We start from the raw sequence: 22,424 nt of genomic DNA on the forward strand, positions 1-22,424 counted from the left end.
GGGGCCCATTATACTGTATGGAGCACTATGTGGGGCCATTATTCCCGTATGGAGAACTATGTGGGGCCCATTATTCTGTATGGAGGACTATGTGGGACCATTATTCTGTATGGAGGACTATGTGGGGTCCATTATTCTGTATGGAGGACTATGTGGGTCATTATTCTGTATGGAGGACTATGTGGGACCATTATTCTGTATGGAGGACTATGTGGGGCCCATTATTCTGTATGGAGGACTATGTGGGGCCCATTATTCTGTATGGAGGACTATGTGGGGCATTACACTGTATGGAGGACTATGTGGGACCATTATACTGTATGGAGGACTATGTGGGTCATTATTCTGTATGGAGGACTATGTGGGTCATTATTCTGTATGGAGGACTATGTGGGACCATTATACTGTATGGAGGACTATGTGGGTCATTATTCTGTATGGAGGACTATGTGGAGCCCATTATACTGTATGGAGGACTATGTGGGCTCATTATACTGTATGGAGGACTATGTGGGGCCATTATTCTGTATGGAGGACTATGTGGGGCCATTATACTGTATGGAGAACTATGTGGGGCCCATTATACTGTATGGAGGACTATGTGGGCCCATTATACTGTATGGAGGACTATGTGGGCCCATTATACTGTATGGAAGACTATGTGAGGCCCAGTATACTCTTTGGATGACTATGTGGGGCCCATTATACTGTATGGAGGACTATGTGGGCCATTATACTGCATGGAGGACTATGTGGGGCCATTATTCTGTATGGAGGACTATGTGGGGCCCATTATACTGTATGGAGGACTATGTGGGCCATTATACTGCATGGAGGACTATGTGGGGCCATTATTCTGTATAGAGGACTATGTGGTGCCCATTATACTGTATGGAGAACTATGTGGGGCCCATTATACTGTATGGAGAACTATGTGGGGCCCATTATACTGTATGGAGGAATATGTGGGGCCCATTATTCTGTATGGAGGACTATGTGGGACCATTATTCTGTATGGAGGACTATGTGGGGCCCATTATTCTGTATGGAGGACTATGTGGGGCATTATACTGTATGGAGGACTATGTGGGCCCATTATACTGTATGGAGGACTATGTGGGGCCATTATTCTGTATGGAGGACTGTGTGGGCTCATTATTTTGTATGGAGGACTATGTGAGGCCCATTATACTCTTTGGATGACTATGTGGGGCCCATTATACTGTATGGAGGACTATGTGGGGCCATTATACTGTATGGAGGACTATGTGGGGCCCATTATATTGTATGGAGCACTATGTGGGGACCATTATTCTGTATGGAGGACTATTTGGGGCCATTATACTGTATGGAGGACTAAGGGTGGTGTTATTTGACCAGAAACACCAGAACCACCACCCCTACTCTTTGGATGACTATGTGGGGCCCATTATACTGTATGAAGGACTATGTGGGGCCCATTATTCTGTATGGAGGACTATGTGGGGCCCATTATACTGTATGGAGGACTATATGGGACCATTATACTGTATGAAGGACTATGTGCGTCATTATTCTGTATGGAGGACTATGTGGGCTCATTATACTGTATGGAGGACTATGTGGGGCCATTATTCTGTATGAAGGACTATGTGGGGCCCATTATTCTGTATGGAGGACTATGTGGGGCCCATTATTCTGTATGGAGGACTATGTGGGGCCATTATACTGTATGGAGGACTATGTAGGGCCCATTATACAGTATGGAGAACTATGTGGGCCCATTATAATGTAAGGAGAACCATGTGGGGACCATTATACTGTATGGAGGACTATGTGGGGCCATTATTCTGTATGGAGGACTATGTGGGGCCATTATTCTGTATGGAGGACTATGTGGGCCCATTATTCTGTATGGAGGACTATGTGGGGCCATTATTCTGTATGGAGGACTATGTGGGGCCCATTATACAGTATGGAGAACTATGTGGGCCCATTATATTGTAAGGAGAACTATGTGGGGACCATTATACTGTATGGAGGACTATGTGGGCCCATTATACTGTATGGAGGACTATGTGGGCCCATTATACTGTATGGAAGACTATGTGAGGCCCATTATACTCTTTGAATGACTATGTGGGGCCCATTATACTGTATGGAGGACTATGTGGAGCCCATTATTCTGTATGGAGAACTATGTGGGCCTATTATACTGTATGTAGGACTATGTGGGCCCATTATACTGTATGGAGGACTATGTGGGCCCATTATACTGTATGGAGAACTATGTGGGCCTATTATACTGTATGGAGAACTATGTGGGGCCCATTATTCTGTATGAAGGACTATGTGAGGCCCATTATTCTGTATGGAGGAGTATACGGGGCCCATTATACTATATGGAGGACTATGGGGGGCCCATTATTCTGTATGGAGGACCATGTGGGGCTCATTATTCTGTATGGAGGACTATGTGGGGCCCATTATTCTGTATGGAGGACTATGGGGAGCCCATTATACTGTATGGAGGACTATGTGGGGCCCATTATACTGTATGAAGGATTATGTGGGGCCCATTATTCTGTATGGAGGACTATGTGGGCCCATTATTCTGTATGGAGGGCTATGTGGGGCCCATTATAGTGTATGTAGCACTATGTGAGGCCATTATACTGTATGGAGGACTATGTGGGGCCCATTCTGTATGGAGGACTATTGGGGCCTATTATTCTGTATGGAGGACTATGGGGGGTCCATTATTCTGTATGGAGGACTATGTGGGGCCCATTATTCTGTATGGAGGACTATGTCGGGCCCATTATACTGTATGGAGGACTATGTGGGGCCATTATACTGTATGTAGCACTATGTGAGGCCATTATTCTGTATGGAGGACTATGTGGGGCCATTATTCTGTATGGAGGACTATGGGGGCCTACTATTCTGTATGGAGGACTGTGTGGGGTCATTATACTGTATACTGGTCGGCCTGCGACTTTGTCCAAGTTTTTCATTTTGGCCCTCTGTGTGTTTGAGGTTGACATCCTTGCCCTATAATTAACAATTGGGAAAAGTAAACAATAGAATAAACCACTAAAAAATGTCATATTTCCCTGCCCCTTACTGTATGGTAGAGCCTTGTGCACCATGTAAGGTGGGACCTGATGCAGGTATATATGGATGTATTACTTCTAGAGCGAGGGTATCTCCTCCCTATAACACAGGGATAAGTCAAATCCAAGGAATGACAAATCTTGACCGCACAAATAAAATCGACCAAAACATACTGAAGCAGTTCTTGACGCAGTACGTTTTCATGTTCATTGTTTCATACATACGGCTTTAAAGAGGACCTGTAACGGTGGCTCTTATTTTATTCCTGCTACTCCACTAAATATTTAATTTTTTTGTTTTCTTAAAATCTTCCATACAGTTCCAGATATATGGCCCTTTTTATGTTATTTTTATATTCATATTTTTAATTGCTGATATCAGTGGAAAATGTAAAGGATAAAAAGGTAATATGTGTCTTGTTTCTCAGATTTTATTTTTTTTAGGACCATGAAGGGTCACTAAAAGACATTTTAAATTGTATTTCCCTCTGCAATTATTTTATGTATTGGACAAGTGGGGGTGGGGTTGTAGCAATTTGACTTGAAGAAACTTTTTATTTTTTTCATTTTCTTTATGAATTTATTTTTTTATTTATTTTTACATAAAAGACCTTAGGGGACATTTCCACATTTAGATGCATTTAATGTAATTGCCGATTTGTCTAGAATATGGAGCCGGCGTATTATCCCCAGTAACGGGGCGCATTCAGCCTCCTGCCTGCTCTCCAAAGCGGAGGGGGTTCTGGTAAGACTCGGCAGCTCCTGCTCCGTCCCGGTGATCACACGATCGCTAGGACGGGAGGAGAACGTGCTGTTCTGGCTTCCTAACCTGTATACACAAGCCCTGGTTATATGCCATGCATGCAGCGATCACACCATCTTCTCTATGGGGAGTGCGGCTGTCTATAACACTGCACCACGATCACCGTGCATGTGCTGACTCTGCGAGGACTCGCACAGCAGAGATACAGCTGGACCAGACCAACACCCTGCAAGTAGGTAAGAGAGCTGCAGTATACAAGGTGGGCCAAGCTAGCCAGCCCCCATATCACCGAGTCGTTTGCACAAGATCATGCTTATTGGGCCACATTCATAGTAAAACTGTCTTTTTACAATGCATAGGAGAGAGGGGGCCTCATGGCACAGGTCAGCAATGTTAGTGAAGTAGGTGTCGGTCGGACAAGCGGCACATGTATCTATTAGATATTTATGGCACACCCTGTGAATATCTCTGAGATGGGATTATCGCTTTACGCTACTTGTTATTAGTAATGTTATAGCAGGTAAGCAAATCTTCATCTTTTCCTGTGTCTGATGTTCTGGCAATCTCTGAACAATCAATTAAAATAATATCCACAGTCAAACATCTAACTAAAGGGATGTTCTCACCTCTTCTTGTTCCAGCGCCCGGCTCTCTGTCTTCATCCTGCCTTGGCCAGTTCTTGGTTACCACGATATCATATCCGTCTCAGACAGCAGGGTACTGCCTGAGTACTCGGGTAGTTGGCACACAAGCATCTACGGACGACCATGTGACAAACCCAGCTCCGCTATTTTACTAGGACTATGATATTTAATTGGTCTGCTTTGTCTTGGATCCTGTGAAAAACCCTCTACCACATCACTAGGTACTTTGTTACTCCACTAGCTAGCTCTGCCTTGGACATGGTAATAAACCCTGCTTTTCTACATCGCTGGGTACTCTGCTACCGCTGCAAGCTTTGCATTGGACTCTATGACAAACTCAACTCTGCTATACTGCCGCCAGCTCTGCGACTCTGTGACAAATTTAGCTCTGCCATCTAGCCAAATGAACTCTTCCGTATATCGCTGTTCAACTTGGCTCTGCCCTATCAGCTCCTCATCACTGAGTCTCCTCTGCTTCGAGTTTTATGCCTCCCATTTGCACCTCCTGTTGCTGTTCTACCACCTCAGCTTCCGCGTTTCCATCTGAATCTTTCTGCTGCACCAAAGTCATCTGTGCATGCTGAATCATAACTGCTCATCCGGACAAGGGCTTCAAGGGTCTACCTTACCAGGTGACACATAACAGAGCGCCCCCCACAGGAGAAATAAATCATTATACATCATAATCAAAAAAATATTGAACAGAATATAGAATAAATTTGCAAGTAAAATTGAAATGTACAGTTAAAAGTGATACAAACAACATATAAGTAGTCAATACATCGCTCACATACCTCAATGTTCCTTTGGACGAAATTGACTTTTTTATGGTCTCTGTTTTTCCTCTTTCTGTGATCTGATCTTTCACTGCAGCTTAATAAGTCACTGGTTTCAATGCCAGAATCATTAGCTAAAATCACAGATGCCAAGATGCCTGGAATGACAATGTAAGTACATTCTGAATGGCAAACACATTTCGGCAATGCAAAGTCTATTCAACAAAGACCTGTCCTTTGCCAATAAATCTGTATATTTTTTTACCTGGTATAAATGCTACCGTTCTCCTGAATTCGGCGTTGCTTTTCTTTTGCTCCTGCGCCTCTCCATTCCTGAGATATGGCCATCTCTTCCCTGTATAGATTTAGTTAGGTGGGCGCAACCCATAGAGAAGAGTTAAAGACCACGCCCACTTAACTAACAAGGCAAAATTTACATACAGGGAAGAGGGGGCCATATCTGAGGATCGGAGAGGCGCAGGAACAAAAGAAAAACAACGTCAGATTCAGGAGAGAGGCAGCTTTTACACCAGGTAAAAAAATGAAATATTTATGGCAAGTGATAGGTCACCTTTAAATTACATTAAACATGACCAAGCTTATTACTAATATCCCCAGAACAAATGTGCAACGAATTGTATGTGACAATTACACTTGTATGTACTTTTTTTTCATAGTCTTCATCCAAACAATGTGGGGCAGCATTACTGGGGCTAGAGCAATGGAGGGCTTTTATATAAAGGTAGGAGCGATCACAGACAGTAGAACTGTATATGGGCCCCTCTTATCCAATAACTCATAGTTAATGATCCCAGTTACCTTGAGAGTCTTCTAGGTCCTCATTACAGTCTTCGGGTGGAGGTTGAGTGGAAAACAAAGGAGAAAACATTTTCTCGAAGATAATGATATCTGCAGAATAAAATAAAAACGTTTTAGAATTTTGATATTTGTAAATGACCAATATTGATACCGGTCTCAGTCTTGTCCTTACCAAAAACAAAAGTAATTCAATTAGAATACGAGAAATGGACAATGGGAATGAAATGAAATATTAACTGCAATGGATTTGGGATTATTAAAATGTTCATCAAGGGGCGAAAATGCGAAAATGATGATCTCTTTAATGAGCCCACTAGTTGGTTAGAGAATATAATTTAATAAGATTTAAATATAATAGCACCGGCGCTGGAAAATCAACCTATTCAAAGGTTTGGTGACATATATGAAAGGGGCTGGGTCTGTTTAATAGCTAAGCCAGCCCCCTTCATTGTCTATGCACAGCTTCCATGCTCTTTCCACAATCTCACAGGGTCTCTGTCAGCACAGAATGACTGTTCAAACCTAGTAGAGGCGCTCGGTGCATAATGGCAGGGCCAATCATTTATACACACCTTCCGACCTGCTTGGTTTCCATCCATCTCCGCCCTTCTCTGGCTCTATGAAATCTGGGTGGTCAATCAAATAAGGGGGGAGGTTAGAGATAGAGGGAAAATGAGCAGGTGGGAAAATGTATATAAATAATTGGCCCCGCTATGAAGAACTGAGCAGCGGGACTTAGTTCAAACAGTTATCCTGTGCTGACAGAGTCCCTTTCAACCGCACAGATTCATTCACTCCCACCATACAACACAAGAGATGCTCTTGCAAGTCACTTAACCGTCTGCTCACTCTCGTTTTTCCTTCTCCTAGTTCAGAGATGTCAAACTCAAACATACAGAGGGCCAAAATGAAAAACTTGGACAAAGTTGCAGGCCAACCAATATACAGTATAAGGGGCCCCAAACAGTCCTCCATACAGAATAATGGGGCCCGCATAGTCCTCCAAACAGTATAATGGCCCCACATAGGGGTGGTGGTTCTAGTGTCACGGGCAAAACATAATCACCCTGTGGACCAGAGTTTGACATGTATGTCCTAGTTGCAGGACATATCTCACCTAACCCCAGCCCTTCCCTGATACACTCAGAAACCCTGCGCATCTCATTAATATTCCTTGCATGCCTTCTGTCTCCTTTAGATGTTCCCTCTGGAACTCACGGTCAGTGTGTAACAAATGCTCCTACATCCATGACTTTTTCCTTTCTAACTCCCTTAATCTTCTGGCTCTTATTCAAACCTGGATCCAACAGTCGGACATCACTGCTGCTGCTGCTCTCTGGTATGGTGGCCTACATTATTCACATACCCCCAGACCTGAGAACAGACCAGGTGGAGGTGTTGGTCTGCTCCTTTCAAAAAAAATGTGCTTTTCAGGTTATCATCCCCAGTACCTCACTGTTACAAACTGACCTGGGTTGGAGTAGTGATACTGCAACCACTAGGGGCATCAACTGTCGGTAGCATAGTCAGGGAAGCTAGGAATTCGGTACACAGGAAAGCAGTATTATCTTGAAGGGTTTAGCAGGTACAGTAGTCATGGAAGCCAGGAATTCGGCACACAGGAAAGCAGTATTATCTTTGTAGGAAGCAGCAGGAGGAGGAGGAGCTTGACTAGAGGCTAGGAGCTCAATAATCTCACAAGGAGGGAGGTGCCAGGCAAGGTTTAAGTAGGGTGTTCAATCAGGATGAAGCCAATCAGGTACAGCATAGGGTGGAGCTACTCAGCAACAATACAGGTACTAGATTTTAGGTTAGCCAGGAAATCACCAGCGAGCTGAATAGCTCAGTGGAAAGAGCTGTCGCCTGATGCACAAGAGGTGCTGGGTTCGAGTCTTGACACTCAATTATCTTCCCTTTTTTTATGTCTATACTGTCAGATTTTTCCATCCCATCTCCTTCAGGCGGTCATTTTCCTGGAGCCCATCGCATTAGAAAGTATGGAAGGTGCAGGGCTCCGGCTTTCACAAAATGTCTGCGGAGCCCCCGCACCACCGAACACCCCATACTACAAGCATGGGGCCCGCAGCCATCTGCCGGAAGGCAGAAGCTTCCGGCAGCAGTGATCTACCGACTCCTGCCTCCGAATACCCCGCCCTGCCTCGACCTTGCCACCTGGGACCCCGCTCCACCAAGGCCTCGGCCCCCAGGTAAGCTGATTATAACACGCACCAGTTTATAAAAAAAACAATTTTTTTCCTATTCTCCTGACCAAAATTTGGGGTGCTTCTTATGAACTGTTGCGTCTTATAATCAGCAAAATATGGTACTTGTCTGCGGCTTCCAGTAACTCTGCTGCCTGTCAGAGGTCTTCAGGACTCCAACTGGTTGACTGTGTGTATTCAGACTATCTAGTCACTCCGGCGATATTTCTGCTACCTGTTCCCGGTCTTCTAGGACCTCTGCTGCTTGTCCGGCGGTTTTCAGGACATCTCCTAGCCACTTGTGGCTTCCATGGTACTTAGTCTTTGTTACTCCAGAGTTTTGTCTGCGGTCTCCAGGACCCCTTTAAGACTTTCAATTTGCCTCTACATGTCCGCCTGGAGCTTCCATGAAGTCTCCTGTCTGCTTGCGGCTTCCAGGAACCTTCTAAGACTTTTAGTTTACCTCTAGTAACTCTGTTGTTTCGTACGTGCAACACCCATCTACTGCACCCAGACCTTGGGCTTAGAGGATCCACCTGGGGGGAGGGGTCCTTTGAGGGGGATACTGTCACGCACCTACCCCTGTCCACTAGACTTTCTTGTGCTCCAGGTCGAGCTTTGCAAGTATGCCATCGCGCTCCTATGTGCTGTATTTCCTAGGCCTATATAAGGTCTCCCAAGACATACACCTGTGTCGTGGTATTGTATTAAGATTTTCTAGTAACGCTTTCAGTTTGTCTGTGCACAGCTCCTGTCCACAAGCTCCAGGCTGTCTCCTGGTCACATGTGGTTTCTAGTCCCTGTGTTACTTGTCTACGGCCTCCAGTAACCATGCTCCCCGTCAGTGGTCTTCAGGACTTCACTTGTTTTCCTGCGGCTTCCATGGTATTCTATCTAGTCAATTCAGACATCTGTCTGCTACCTGTTCCTGGTCTTCTTTGACCTCTGCTGCGTGTCCAGAAGCTTTCAGGACGTCTCCAAGCCGCCTGCAGCATCCATAGCATTTAGACTTTTTTGTTACTCTGGAGTTTTGTTTGCTACCTATCTGTGGTCTTCATTACCCCTTTAAAGCTTTCAGTTTGCCTCTACGTGTCCGTCTGCGGCTTCCATGACATCTCCTGTCTGCTTGCGGCTTCCAGGACCCTTTTAAGACTTTTAGTTTGCCTCCAGTAACTCTGCTTCTGTCTGCAACACCCCCCTGCTGCACCAACGCCCACACGGTCCTTGGGCTTAGAGGAGCCACCTCACCTAGTGTGCTCGCTTTCTGTAATAGCGCCTGTCCGTTCCTGAGATATGGCTTCTCCTTCTTTAGATATGAATCTACACTTGTTAGCCAAGCAGATGTGCTCTTCATGAAGATGCCCACAAGGTGCCAATGACCATGCCCCTTGGCTAACAAGACAAGAGTTACATACTAGGAAGAGGGGGCCATGTCTCAAGAACAGAGGGGCGAAGGAACAAAAGAAAAACCATGCCGGATTCAGAAGAACAGCGACTCTTTGACCAGTTAAGAAAAATTACATACTTATGGCAAGTGACAGGTCTCCTTAAAATCTAAAAGAATGAATATTAGGGAATATATGTTATATTCAGTTTTGGAGGAGACCCGCATTCCCGCAGCATCGGCAGGTAACATACTGTACACCGGCCTCGGTCAGGAACGTATGGAATGTTGTTTTGGTGTACTGATAACGATCGACATTAAGGGAGCACAATGGAGCACTCATTTCAGTCACCCGACTCCAATTTTCAGGACCCAAACTCATTTTGAAGGTTTTTCTATAAGGATAAAGTCAAATCTGGCAGCTTAAAGGTCTTTACAAGGAATCTTGAATAAAAGAAAAAAAAAAAAAAAAAAAAAAGGAAATGCAAACCAAAAAAATGATTTCACAAAAGCGAGATCCACAATGTCAGTAGAATGAATTCCCATACGAGCCCGGCAGCCTTGCTCCCGCCTGGTAGGACGCCAAGGCTGGCTCCACTACAGAAAACCCTGCTTACATGTTATCTGCTCTACCAGTCTGCCAGGAGCTGGGGGAAAATTTGGACTGCTCATCCGAAACTGGGAATATAGGGTTACAGATTAATTAAACTGAAGTTAACCCTTTTAGGTGATCCAGCCACGTCTAATAAGGTGGGGGAAATTTTGTTGCAATTACCAGGCTCATAATTTTTTTTTCTGAAAAGCAGATAAAATGTTCAACTTTTCTACTTCATATTCATCCATTGTCCCCAAATTATTCCATTCATGTTTGAAAATGTTAAAATGGAAAATGTTCTATATTAGTTAACGTCCCCCCGGAGGATGCGATACGTCCCCCCGGAGGATGATCCTCCCCCTCCCCTCAATGCGAGATATATCCCCTCCGGTGGATGAAAGAAAAGTCCCCTCCCGCGGACGTGAGATATGTCCCCTCCGGCAGACGTGAGAAAAGTCCCCTCCGGCGGACGCGAGATAAGTCCCCTCCGGTGGACGCGAGATATGTCCCCTCCGGCGGACGTGAGATATATCCCGAGGCAGACGTGAGAAAAGTCCCCTCCGGCGGACGCGAGATATGTCCCCTCCGGCGGACGCGATATAAGTCCCCTCCGGCGGACGCGAGATAAGTCTCCTCCGGCGGACGCGAGATATGTCCCCTCCCCTCAATGCGAGATATATCCCATCCGGCGGATGCGAGATAAGTCCCCTCCGGCGGACGCGAGATAAGTCCCCTCCGGCAGACGCGAGATAAGTCTCCTCCGGCGGACGCGAGATATGTCCCCTCCGGCGGACGTGAGATATATCCCCTCCGGCAGACGTGAAAAAAGTCCCCTCCGGCGGACGCGAGATATGTCCCCTCCGGCAGACGCGAGATAAGTCTCCTCCGGCGGACGCGAGATATGTCCCCTCCGGCGGACGTGAGATATATCCCCTCCGGCAGACGTGAGAAAAGTCCCCTCTGGCGGACGCGAGATATGTCCCCTCCGGCGGACGCGAGATATGTCCCCTCCGGCGGACGCGAGATATGTCCCCTCCGGCGGACGCGAGATAAGTCCCCTCCGGCGGACGCGAGATAAGTCTCCTCCGGCGGACGCGAGATATGTCCCCTCCCCTCAATGCGAGATATATCCCATCCGGCGGATGCGAGATAAGTCCCCTCCGGCGGACGCGAGATAAGTCCCCTCCGGCATTCGCGAGATAAGTCTCCTCCGGCGGACGCGAGATATGTCCCCTCCGGCGGACGTGAGATATATCCCCTCCGGCAGACGTGAAAAAAGTCCCCTCCCGCGGACGCGAGATATGTCCCCTCCGGCAGACGCGAGATAAGTCTCCTCCGGCGGACGCGAGATATGTCCCCTCCGGCGGACGTGAGATATATCCCCTCCGGCAGACGTGAGAAAAGTCCCCTCCGGCGGACGCGAGATATGTCCCCTCCGGCGGACGCGAGATATGTCCCCTCCGGCGGACGCGAGATATGTCCCCTCCGGCGGACGCGAGATAAGTCTCCTCCGGCGGACGCGAGATATGTCCCCTCCCCTCAATGCGAGATATATCCCCTCCGGCAGATGCGAGATAAGTCCCCTCCGGCGGATGCGAGATAAGTCCCCTCCGGCAGACGCGAGATAAGTCTCCTCCGGCGGACGCGAGATATGTCCCCTCCCCTCAATGCGAGATATAGCCCCTCCGGCGGATGCTAGATAAGTCTCCTCCGGCGGACATGAGATAAGTCCCCTCCGGAGGACGCGAGATAAGTCCCCTCCGGCGGACGCAAGATAAGTCCCCTCCGGCGGATGCGAGATAAGTCCCCTCTGGCAGACGCGAGATATGTCCCCTCCCCTCAATGCGAGATATAGCCCCTCCGGCGGATGCGAGATAAGTCCCCTCCGGCGGACACGAGATAAGTCCCCTCCGGCGGACACGAGATAAGTCCCCTCCGGCGGACACGAGATAAGTCCCCTCCGGCGGACGTGAGATATATCCCCTCTGGCAGACGTGAGAAAAGTCCCCTCCGGCGGACGCGAGATATGTCCCCTCCGGCGGACGTGATATATATCCCCTCCGGCAGACGTGAGAAAAGTCCCCTCCGGCGGACGCGAGATATGTCCCCTCCAGCGGACGTGAGATATGTCCCCTCCGGCGGACGCGAGATATGTCCCCTCCGGCGGACGCGAGATAAGTCCCCTCCGGCGGACGCGAGATAAGTCTCCTCCGGCGGACGCGAGATATGTCCCCTCCCCTCAATGCGAGATATATTCCCTCCGGCAGATGCGAGATAAGTCACCTCCGGCGGACGGGAGATAAGTCCCCTCCGGCGGATGCGAGATAAGTCCCCTCCGGCAGACGCGAGATAAGTCTCCTCCAGCGGACGCGAGATATGTCCCCTCCCCTCAATGCGAGATATAGCCCCTCCGGCGGATGCGAGATAAGTCCCCTCCAGCGGACATGAGATAAGTCCCCTCCGGAGGACGCGAGATAAGTCCCCTCCGGCGGACGCGAGATATGTCCCCTCCAGCGGACGTGAGATATGTCCCCTCCAGCGGACGTGAGATATGTCCCCTCCGGCGGACGCGAGATATATACCCTCTGGAGGACGCGAGATATGTCCCCTCCGGAGGATGAGATTTGTCCCCCTCGGAGGATGAAATACTATGTCCCCCCCGCGGAGGATGCGGTATGTCCCCCCGGGATATGATGTGATATGTCCCCCCGGGAGTCCTGTTATCAGTAATAATGCACTCAGTCAGCACTCACAGGTGACGTCTAATCTTATCATTCACAGCAAGGGAGGCATTATGCTACATGTAGTATACATCAATGGACAGCACGGGGAATGGCTGATATGGGGGGGCATAGTGGATGGTAGAGAGATGCATTGTGTAAGGCAGTGGACAGCATAAAGGATAGCAAAGGCATGCAAAGTAGAAGGCAGTGGGGGACAAAGTGGATGTCAAAGGGAGGAATTGTGGATGGCAGTGTGGGGGCATAGTGGATGGTAGTGAAGGGGCATAGCGGATGGCAGTGAGGGGGCATAGTGGATGGTAGAGAGAAATCTTGTGGATGACTATGGGGGCATAGTTAATGTTAGTGGTAAACACTGTGAAGGGAAGAGGGGGCATTATGAGTGGCAGCTAGCCCATAACCTCTGTCATCTGTTATGTTCTCACTGCCATCCACAATGCTTCCCTCTGGAATGGTAGAAGGGGTGTTATGGATAGCAGCAGGGAGCATTACGGATGGCAATGGAGAACAAAAATGGTGGCGACAGACATAAGTGTCGTTGTTCCAGAAAGACCAGGACCCACACAAACAATTGACCCTATATCACGGTTGAGTAAATGATGCGTATAAGCTGTAAGATGGCAGCTGGACAGATTCTGTACGGGAGATAAGTGTCATCGAGGTGGTTAGCCTCAGTAATGTGAAGCCCGGTAAAGCAGGCCCCAGCACAGATTGTGCTGAGAGGGATTTTAATGGGCCATAATTTTGGGTCCAGGTTTAGAAACGGCCAGAAGAGCTAGGTGGGACTGGCCGTGACCATATCTTAAGTTCCAGTCTTTGAATGTATTATTTAAAGGAGCTCAGCTGCCTCAGAAGGTGTCTGGGAGTAGAGGTGGAAACACCTCTGTTGGGTTGGTCAGTAGCAGATAAGACTGGCTAAGGGTGGTGACCATTGTAAATGGGTGAGCCCATACATTAGAGAGACGGTTTTATTTTATGTTGTACCGTTTTGCAGATGAAAGGCTGTTTGTTTTCATTTGAAGATTTATGAAGTGCAATAAATCTTCCTATTTGACTAAGAGCCTTGCTGCTTGTACCTACCTGATCCGCAGCCAAAGAGTGGAATCCTTACAAAGCTTTTACAGATGATGCAGGGAAGGCCATGGTGGACAGGACCAGATAGGGGAAAGACATAATGAGAAACTCCCCAGGTCCAGCACTGTTTATAGACCCCTGAGACTTTGCGACGTTGGAACATGTGGGCATTACATAAGGATTGTTCTATAGTCAGTGCTATAATTCGGGCGCTCTGTGGCAGTATTATTAAGCACCGTGTAGCAGTGTTATTTGGCGGCATCATTTTGTGCATTGTATAATCTGTGACCATATTCGTGACCTGACATTGTGATGCAAGACGTTACCAGAATATGAAATCTGCTACCTTTACAGGAATTTGTGACTTGTACAAGGAATGCACAAAACAGGCATGTAAAAAATGCAGTTATCAGGTGTGAGGCCAAAAGTCCGAGTACATCGTGTGCCAATTATCTGCAGAGAACCTGCAAGCGGAACTGCAGCGTCTGGATGTGCACAGGCTAATGGTACTAATAGTACATTTACACTGCAGAATTATTTTGGGGAAAAAAGAATAATTCCAATAAGATTCATCAGCGAGTGATCACAGCTCAGCATTACTGGCGTCTGGTCACTATGTAAGCTGAGACTGCCATCTCCTGGGCTTAATGTGGAACTGTCATATGTAACCTGAGTATGTGAGCATGTGGTGGGATAGCGGTATAGGCTGCAAATGTTGTAATCCCAAATGGCCAATTATGTCTAGTGCGGCTCAATACAAAGAAGGACGACCGCAATGTAAGTGGATGGAGTCATTGTCACTGCCATCATCCCAACCGAAGCTTGCAGAAAGACACTCGATTAGGATGCGCGATCTGCGATCTTTATAGAGAAATTATCTGTCCCGTGTGATCGGCGCTCTCTACAGGTCATTTATCTATCCCGTGTGATCGGCGCTCTCTACAGGTCATTTATCTGTCCCGTGTGATCGGCGCTCTCTACAGGTCATTTATCTGTCCCGTGTGATCGGCGCTCTCTACAGGTCATTCATCTATCTCGTGTGATCGGCGCTCTCTACAGGTCATTTATCTGTCCCGTGTGATCGGCGCTCTCTACAGGTCATTTATCTGTCCCGTGTGATCAGCGCTCTTTACAGGTCATTTATCTGTCCCGTGTGATCGGCGCTCTCTACAGTTCATTTATCTGTCCCGTGTGATCGGCACTCTCAACAGGTCATTTATCTATCCCGTGTGATCGGCGCTCTCTACAGGTCATTTATCAGTCCCGTGTGATCGGCGCTCTCTACAGTTCATTTATCTATCCCGTGTGATCGGCGCTCTCTACAGGTCATTTATCAGTCCCGTGTGATCGGCGCTCTCTACAGGTCATTTATCTGTCCCGTGTGATCGGCGCTCTCTACAGGTCATTTATCTGTGGCGTGTGATCGGCGCTCTCTATAGGTCACTTATCTGTCCCGTGTGATCGGCGCTCTCTACAGGTCATTTATCTGTCCCGTGTGATCGGCACTCTCTACAGGTCATTTATCTGTCCCGTGTGAACGGCGCTCTCTACAGGTCATTTATCTGTGGCGTGTGATCGGTGCTCTCTACAGGTCATTTATCTGTCCCGTGTGATCGGTGCTCTCTACAGGTCATTTATCTATCTCGTGTGATCGGCGCTCTCTACAGGTCATTTATCTGTCCCGTGTGAACGGCGCTCTCTACAGGTCATTTATCTGTCCCGTGTGATCGGTGCTCTCTACAGGTCATTTATCTATCTCGTGTGATCGGTGCTCTCTACAGGTCATTTATCTGTCCCGTGTGAACGGCGCTCTCTACAGGTCATTTATCTGTCCCGTGTGATCGGTGCTCTCTATAGGTCACTTATCTGTCCCGTGTGATCGGCGCTCTCTACAGGTCATTTATCTATCTCGTGTGATCGGCGCTCTCTACAGGTCATTTATCTGTCCCGTGTGAACGGCGCTCTCTACAGGTCATTTATCTGTCCCGTGTGATCGGTGCTCTCTACAGGTCATTTATCTATCTCGTGTGATCGGTGCTCTCTACAGGTCATTTATCTGTCCCGTGTGAACGGCGCTCTCTACAGGTCATTTATCTGTCCCGTGTGATCGGTGCTCTCTATAGGTCACTTATCTGTCCCGTGTGATCGGCGCTCTCTACAGGTCATTTATCTGTCCCGTGTGATCGGCGCTCTCTACAGGTCATTTATCTGTCCCGTGTGATCGGCGCTCTCTACAGGTCATTTATCTGTCCTGTGTGATCGGCGCTCTTTACAGGTCATTTATCTGTCCTGTGTGATCGGCGCTCTTTACAGGTCATTTGTCTGTCCCGTGTGATCGGCGCTCTTTACAGGTCATTTATCTGTCCCGTGTGATCGGCACTCTTTAAAGGTCATTTATCTATCCCGTGTGATCGGCGCTCTCTACAGGTCATTTATCTGTCCCGTGTGATCGGCGCTCTCTACAGGTCATTTATCTGTCCCGTGTGATCGGCGCTCTCTACAGGTCATTTATCTATCTAGTGTGATCGGCGCTCTCTACAGGTCATTTGTCTGTCCCGTGTGATCGGCGCTCTTTACAGGTCATTTATCTGTCCCGTGTGATCGGCACTCTTTAAAGGTCATTTATCTGTCCCGTGTGATCGGCACTCTTTACAGGTCATTTATCTGTCCCATGTGATCGGCGCTCTCTATAGGTCATTTATCTGTCCCGTGTGATCAGCAATCTTTACAGGTCATTTATCTGTCCTGTGTGATAGGCGCTCTCTACAGTTCATTTATCTGTCTCGTGTGATCGGCGCTCTCTACAGGTCATTTATCTATCCCGTGTGATCGGCGCTCTCTACAGGTCATTTATCTGTCCCGTGTGATCGGCGTTCTTTACAGGTCATTTATTTGTCCCGTGTGATCGGCGCTCTCTACAGGTCATTTATCTGTCCCGTGTGATCAGCGCTCTTTACAGGTCATTTGTCTGTCCCGTGTGATCGGCGCTCTTTACAGGTCATTTATCTGTCCCGTGTGATCGGCACTCTTTACAGGTCATTTATCTGTCCCGTGTGATCGGCGCTCTTTACAGGTCATTTATCTGTCCCATGTGATCGGCGCTCTCTATAAGTCATTTATCTGTCCCGTGTGATCAGCGCTCTCTACAGTTCATTTATCTGTCCCGTGTGATCAGCGCTCTTTACAGGTCATTTGTCTGTCCCGTGTGATCGGCGCTCTTTACAGGTCATTTATCTGTCCCGTGTGATCAGCGCTCTCTACAGTTCATTTATCTGTCCCGTGTGATCAGCGCTCTTTACAGGTCATTTGTCTGTCCCGTGTGATCGGCGCTCTTTACAGGTCATTTATCTGTCCCGTGTGATCGGCACTCTTTACAGGTCATTTATCTGTCCCGTGTGATCGGCGCTCTTTACAGGTCATTTATCTGTCCCATGTGATCGGCGCTCTCTATAAGTCATTTATCTGTCCCGTGTGATCAGCAATATTTACAGGTCATTTATCTGTCCCGTGTGATCGGCGCTCTCTACAGTTCATTTATCTGTCCCGTGTGATCGGCACTCTCTACAGTTCATTTATCTGTCCCGTGTGATCGGCGCTCTCTACAGTTCATTTATCTGTCCCGTGTGATCGGCGCTCTTTACAGGTCATTTATCTGTCCCATGTGATCGGCGCTCTCTATAAGTCATTTATCTGTCCCGTGTGATCAGCAATATTTACAGGTCATTTATCTGTCCCGTGTGATCGGCGCTCTCTACAGTTCATTTATCTGTCCCGTGTGATCGGCACTCTCTACAGTTCATTTATCTGTCCCGTGTGATCGGCGCTCTCAACAGGTCATTTATCTATCCCGTGTGATCGGCGCTCTCTACAGGTCATTTATCTATCCCGTGTGATCGGCGCTCTCAACAGGTCATTTATCTATCCCATGTGATCGGCGCTCTCTACAGGTCATTTATCTATCCCGTGTGATCGGCGCTCTCTACAGGTCATTTATCTGTGCCGTGTGATCGGCGCTCTTAAATCATTTATCAGCTCTGTGTGATCTGCTCTCTTAAATCATTTATCAGACCCGTGTGATCTGCTCTCTTAAATCATTTATCAGACCCGTGTGATCCAAGCTTTTTACAAGCAAGCTATCTATACATGCGATCGGCGCTCTTTGCAGGTAATTTTTCTTCCTATGTGATTGGCAATTTTTATCGGTACTCATTCATCCTGAGAAAGGAGATTCAGAATTGCCGTCATGAAACGGAACAAGAGCCACGCATGCACACCATCTATTCGTCCACTATGGGACTGCCGTACATAACCAGAGTCAACATGCATGTGACCGATCTACTGAGACAAGGCACCCAGCGGTCAGACACCTCTGATCAGAAAGTTATCCCTCATCCTATGGACCTGTGATAACTTTCAATGTTGGTGATAACTCTTTAAGTGCTTTCAGATCTCTGGCTATGACAGGTCTTAGTCAGAAATCTAGAGAAAGTAGCCCCATTACCACCGGCCGATACCCCAGACAGCATTGCCTGCACTCTGCATGACCTCCAACAATGTAGAAACAGTGGATGGTCAGGACAACCCCACCCATGTAGATATTGACCTTACCGTAGAGAGCGTGCCCCCATCCCAAGCCTGGAGCATTTATGTTTCAGAAATCCATGGTGCTGTAATCAAGTTTACAAAGAGCTGTGAAATAAAAGTGCCTGTCATCTCCGACATGCACCACGGAAAAGCCAGAAAACTTTCCACAGTTTTTGGCAAGTGTCCATGCCTAGAGGGAACGCATTCATGAAATGAACCCAACATTGCTGAGTATTCAGAAAGAAAAGGTCTTCGGGGCGAGCAAGAAACGCCACTGCAGGGGGTGAGGGGCCGACGTTCCTCCAGTGCTCATGCTGTGAAATATTTGCACTGCATTTTGTCACCTTTACTTTTAAAGAGAAGTGGGCAAAGCCCTCCATCTACCAGGACTCACTGAAAATGTACTACTACTCCAAAAATACCCAAAGTTCTCCTTCCAAAGCCTCATATTCTGTATATCAGCTCTCCAGTGGGCTCTGAAGTGCACCCACTTTAGGTAGCCACATATAAGTCAACGCCCAACTTTATTCCATCTTCAGAAATGGGTATTGTCGGATAGTCCTTGTAAATAGAAGCAACTTTGCAATTTACTGCTTATTACATTTGATAGCCATTCTTGGGATATTAACACTTTTGCTTACAGCTTGTTGCCTTGGAGACCAACCACCACTGCTAGACAGCAGAACATGTGGAGTGCTTACAAGCTCGTTTACATTGAGCTTATATGCACTGTTCTGAAGCTGACCAGGATCAATGGAGGGCGCTGTTACCTCCTAATCCAGGCCAGCTGCAGAGCAGGGCTTACAAGTTAGCCAGCAACGGTGGTCGGTCTCCTAGGCAACGAGCTATAAACAAAAGAAAGAAGTGAATATCTCGAAATTTTAATCAGCAGTAAATTGCAAAAGTGCTTGTTTTTACGAGCTCTATCTGACAATATCCATTTATGAAAGGTGAGAATAGCCCTTTAATGATCTGTAATGTGTCACAGGTCAGGTGCAAGTGTGTGGAGTTCCATACGCCAGGGTGCTGGCTGTGTTATACAGCCGACATGTGACTTTAAGACAAAGACGAAAAGAGGAGTTTAAGCATTAAAAAATATATTTATAATAAAAAAAAATAAATCCACCCCTCTTTTCCCAATCTGAACATAAAGAAATAAAAATTGATAAATAAAAATAAGCATACTTGGTCTCAACAAATCCGTAGAAGTCCAATGTATCACATAGAAAATCAAATCATGAATACTGCAAATGCCATTCCTGAGTCAGTCCTCCGCTCCACAAAAGCTTATATATAACCCAAAGAAAAAAAACAAGCCCTCTCAGGTGTCAGAAAATGTAACACAAAACAATTATTATTCCTTTTTTTTTTTTTTAACAAAGTTCTGAAATTTTTAAAACCACTAAAATAAACTGTACAAGTTCAGCATCGCTGTAATCACATTGGTGGGTGATACTGAGTCATGTGGGGGTGTAACAGGACCCTCTCCCTTGGCCAGCGCTGTGCGGATCTGCCCCTAAATTTCACAACACCTTCTGCATATATTGTTAAATAGATATTTGAGACCAGATGAGGCTGATGTATTTATTTAGAAAATTCATGTCAGAATCACTGCATTATCCTGGTATTAAAAAATGGGCATTTTATCAGTCTGACTGTTTAAAACAAACAATTTATGAGTCCAGTTTTATCCAGAGGAATGTAGAGACATGGGTTGACACGGTAAGGACCCCAGCTTCATCAGGTGTAAGATACCTAAGTAATAATTTAAGCCATTTATATTGTGAAATCTGGGGACTATAATCGGTGTGAACTGATCAATGATCTCTGGCTGTTGGACTGGAGCCCTGAGAAAAGCCTCCTTGCTCTCGGCATCTACAGCTCTTCATTTGATTAGCCGGACAGGTGAAACATCTCTCGCAACATTCATGTCACACCAGGCTAGCTAATTAATAGAAGAGCCGCGGATGGCGTCGGGTAAAAGGGCAGTTCTAGCGGCCACAGACTAGTGACTTAGCTGCTGGACAAGGTGCTGTGAATCAATCCGCACCAATTCACCTGGCGACAGAGATCCTATTTATTTGATTAAACAAAGATCTTTTTTATGACTTCATTCAGGAGTGCGGCTCCACCCAGGAGCGCGGCTCAACCCTGGAGTGCGGCTCCACCCCAGAGCGCGGCTCAACCCTGGAGCACGGCTCAACCCTGGAGTGCGGCTCCACCCCGGAGCGCGGCTCAACCCTGGAGCGCGGCTCAACCCTGGAGCGCGGCTCCACCCCGGAGCGCGGCTCAACCCTGGAGTGCGGCTCAACCCTAGAGCGTGGCTCAACCCTGGAATGCGGCTGCACACGGGAGCATGGCTGCACACAGGAGCACAGTTGCACACAGGAGCACAGTTGCACACAGGGGCGCGGCTCCAAGCAGGGGTGTGGCTATCAATCACACCCACACTTTCATTGGAGATCCCAAAGCTTCTGGGACTTTTTGCCAATGACAAATATACAGCAATATGGGGTTAAAATGAATACAATGTTCTCTGCCTTAATTCGACTTTGCCCCTTTCTGTCATTCAACCATATAAAATCTCCAAAAAGCTGAGATCTGGGCTGCTGTATGCAGGCGGACTGTGCAAGCCGTGAATGGTGTCACTGACATACAAAGCTCCACACAACTAATCAGTGGAATTACGGATTGACGGTCCATTGCTATGAATAGGAAAAAAATATGCTGATCGTTGGGGGTCCAAATACTGGGACCCCCACTGATCTGAAAGTGGGACTCTGAAGTGGCCTATCTGAAAAGATCAATGTTGGACCATGCGCTCAGCCTTCTCCTTTCAGCTTGGACTGTGGGCATGGTTTAATACCGCATGACTTACCTTCAGGGTCATCCAACTGTGGAGTCAGCGCCAGAAATTTGTTAGTATTTACGTTCTCCTCATGGCTGCGTGCTGTCGACTGCTGTGACACAAGCTGGGCAAGAACAAATATGACATCAGAAAAGCGCTTAAGGTTTCATAGACCACATTAATATATGGATTTTTCTTTAAAAAAAAAAGAAAAAAAGATGTATCACCAATCAGTCGGCTTCTTCAGGGGTTCAGTTGGATTCTGTATGGAAATTGAGGCAGATCAGCCCAATTGAATGAGTTTAATCCTTGTTTGGATATGTGGCACTGCAAACTGTACATCTGCAGTGAAAATCAAAATGATTTCTTCCACAGATCTTTCAGTAAAACTTACAAGCAGCAAATCTGACACATGCGAACAACCTCTTACAGAGCAGTATACATAAAGGTGCGAAATATAGTTGGGATACCTCTTGAAACTTTGTACCAAGGGGCCATGTTGTTCTACAAAATGTTTGGTTTGGCTTTTTATGTTACATTACAAACTTGTGATTATGTTCTGTTAAGGATGTAAATACTTTTATGCCCAAAAATTACAAAAGTATTCTCGGAGTGATACCTTTATTGGCTAACCAAAAAAATATATATATATGCAAGCTTTCAGAGCACACAGGCTCCTTCTTCAGGCAATATTACAAATGAAACAATATAACTTTGCATTGTACATCATGTTCTGTTAAGAAAAATGTTGAAAAAGCAATTGAGCCCCTGAGGAAGCTGGCAGACCGGGGAAACACGTGAAGATCTTGTACCCTAAATGCACTGCTGACCTTATACCTAGATTTGGTATAACTGGGTTTATTCACCATGAATTATTGCTAAGCTTTGAGTTCACTACTT

General features: G+C 46.9%; 1 protein-coding gene across 2 annotated transcripts in view; it reads right to left on the minus strand.

Moving 5' to 3' along the window:
• The window catches only part of FSIP1 (fibrous sheath interacting protein 1), a 58,876-nt gene that overhangs the window by 27,867 nt on the left and 8,585 nt on the right, over window positions 1-22,424 (minus strand). For both annotated transcript variants that reach the window (XM_073639202.1, XM_073639201.1), the window contains exons 6-8: window positions 21,555-21,648; window positions 6,098-6,187; window positions 5,297-5,436 (exon numbers count right to left, since the gene is read on the minus strand). In XM_073639202.1, the coding sequence (XP_073495303.1) occupies window positions 5,297-5,436; window positions 6,098-6,187; window positions 21,555-21,648 (324 nt within the window). The remainder of the gene's footprint in view (window positions 1-5,296; window positions 5,437-6,097; window positions 6,188-21,554; window positions 21,649-22,424) is intronic.

Source organism: Phyllobates terribilis, unplaced genomic scaffold (genome assembly GCF_046119375.1).
Source record: "Phyllobates terribilis strain yellow unplaced genomic scaffold, ASM4611937v1 Scaffold_7__3_contigs__length_470593459, whole genome shotgun sequence".
Classification (NCBI taxonomy): domain Eukaryota; kingdom Metazoa; phylum Chordata; class Amphibia; order Anura; family Dendrobatidae; genus Phyllobates; species Phyllobates terribilis.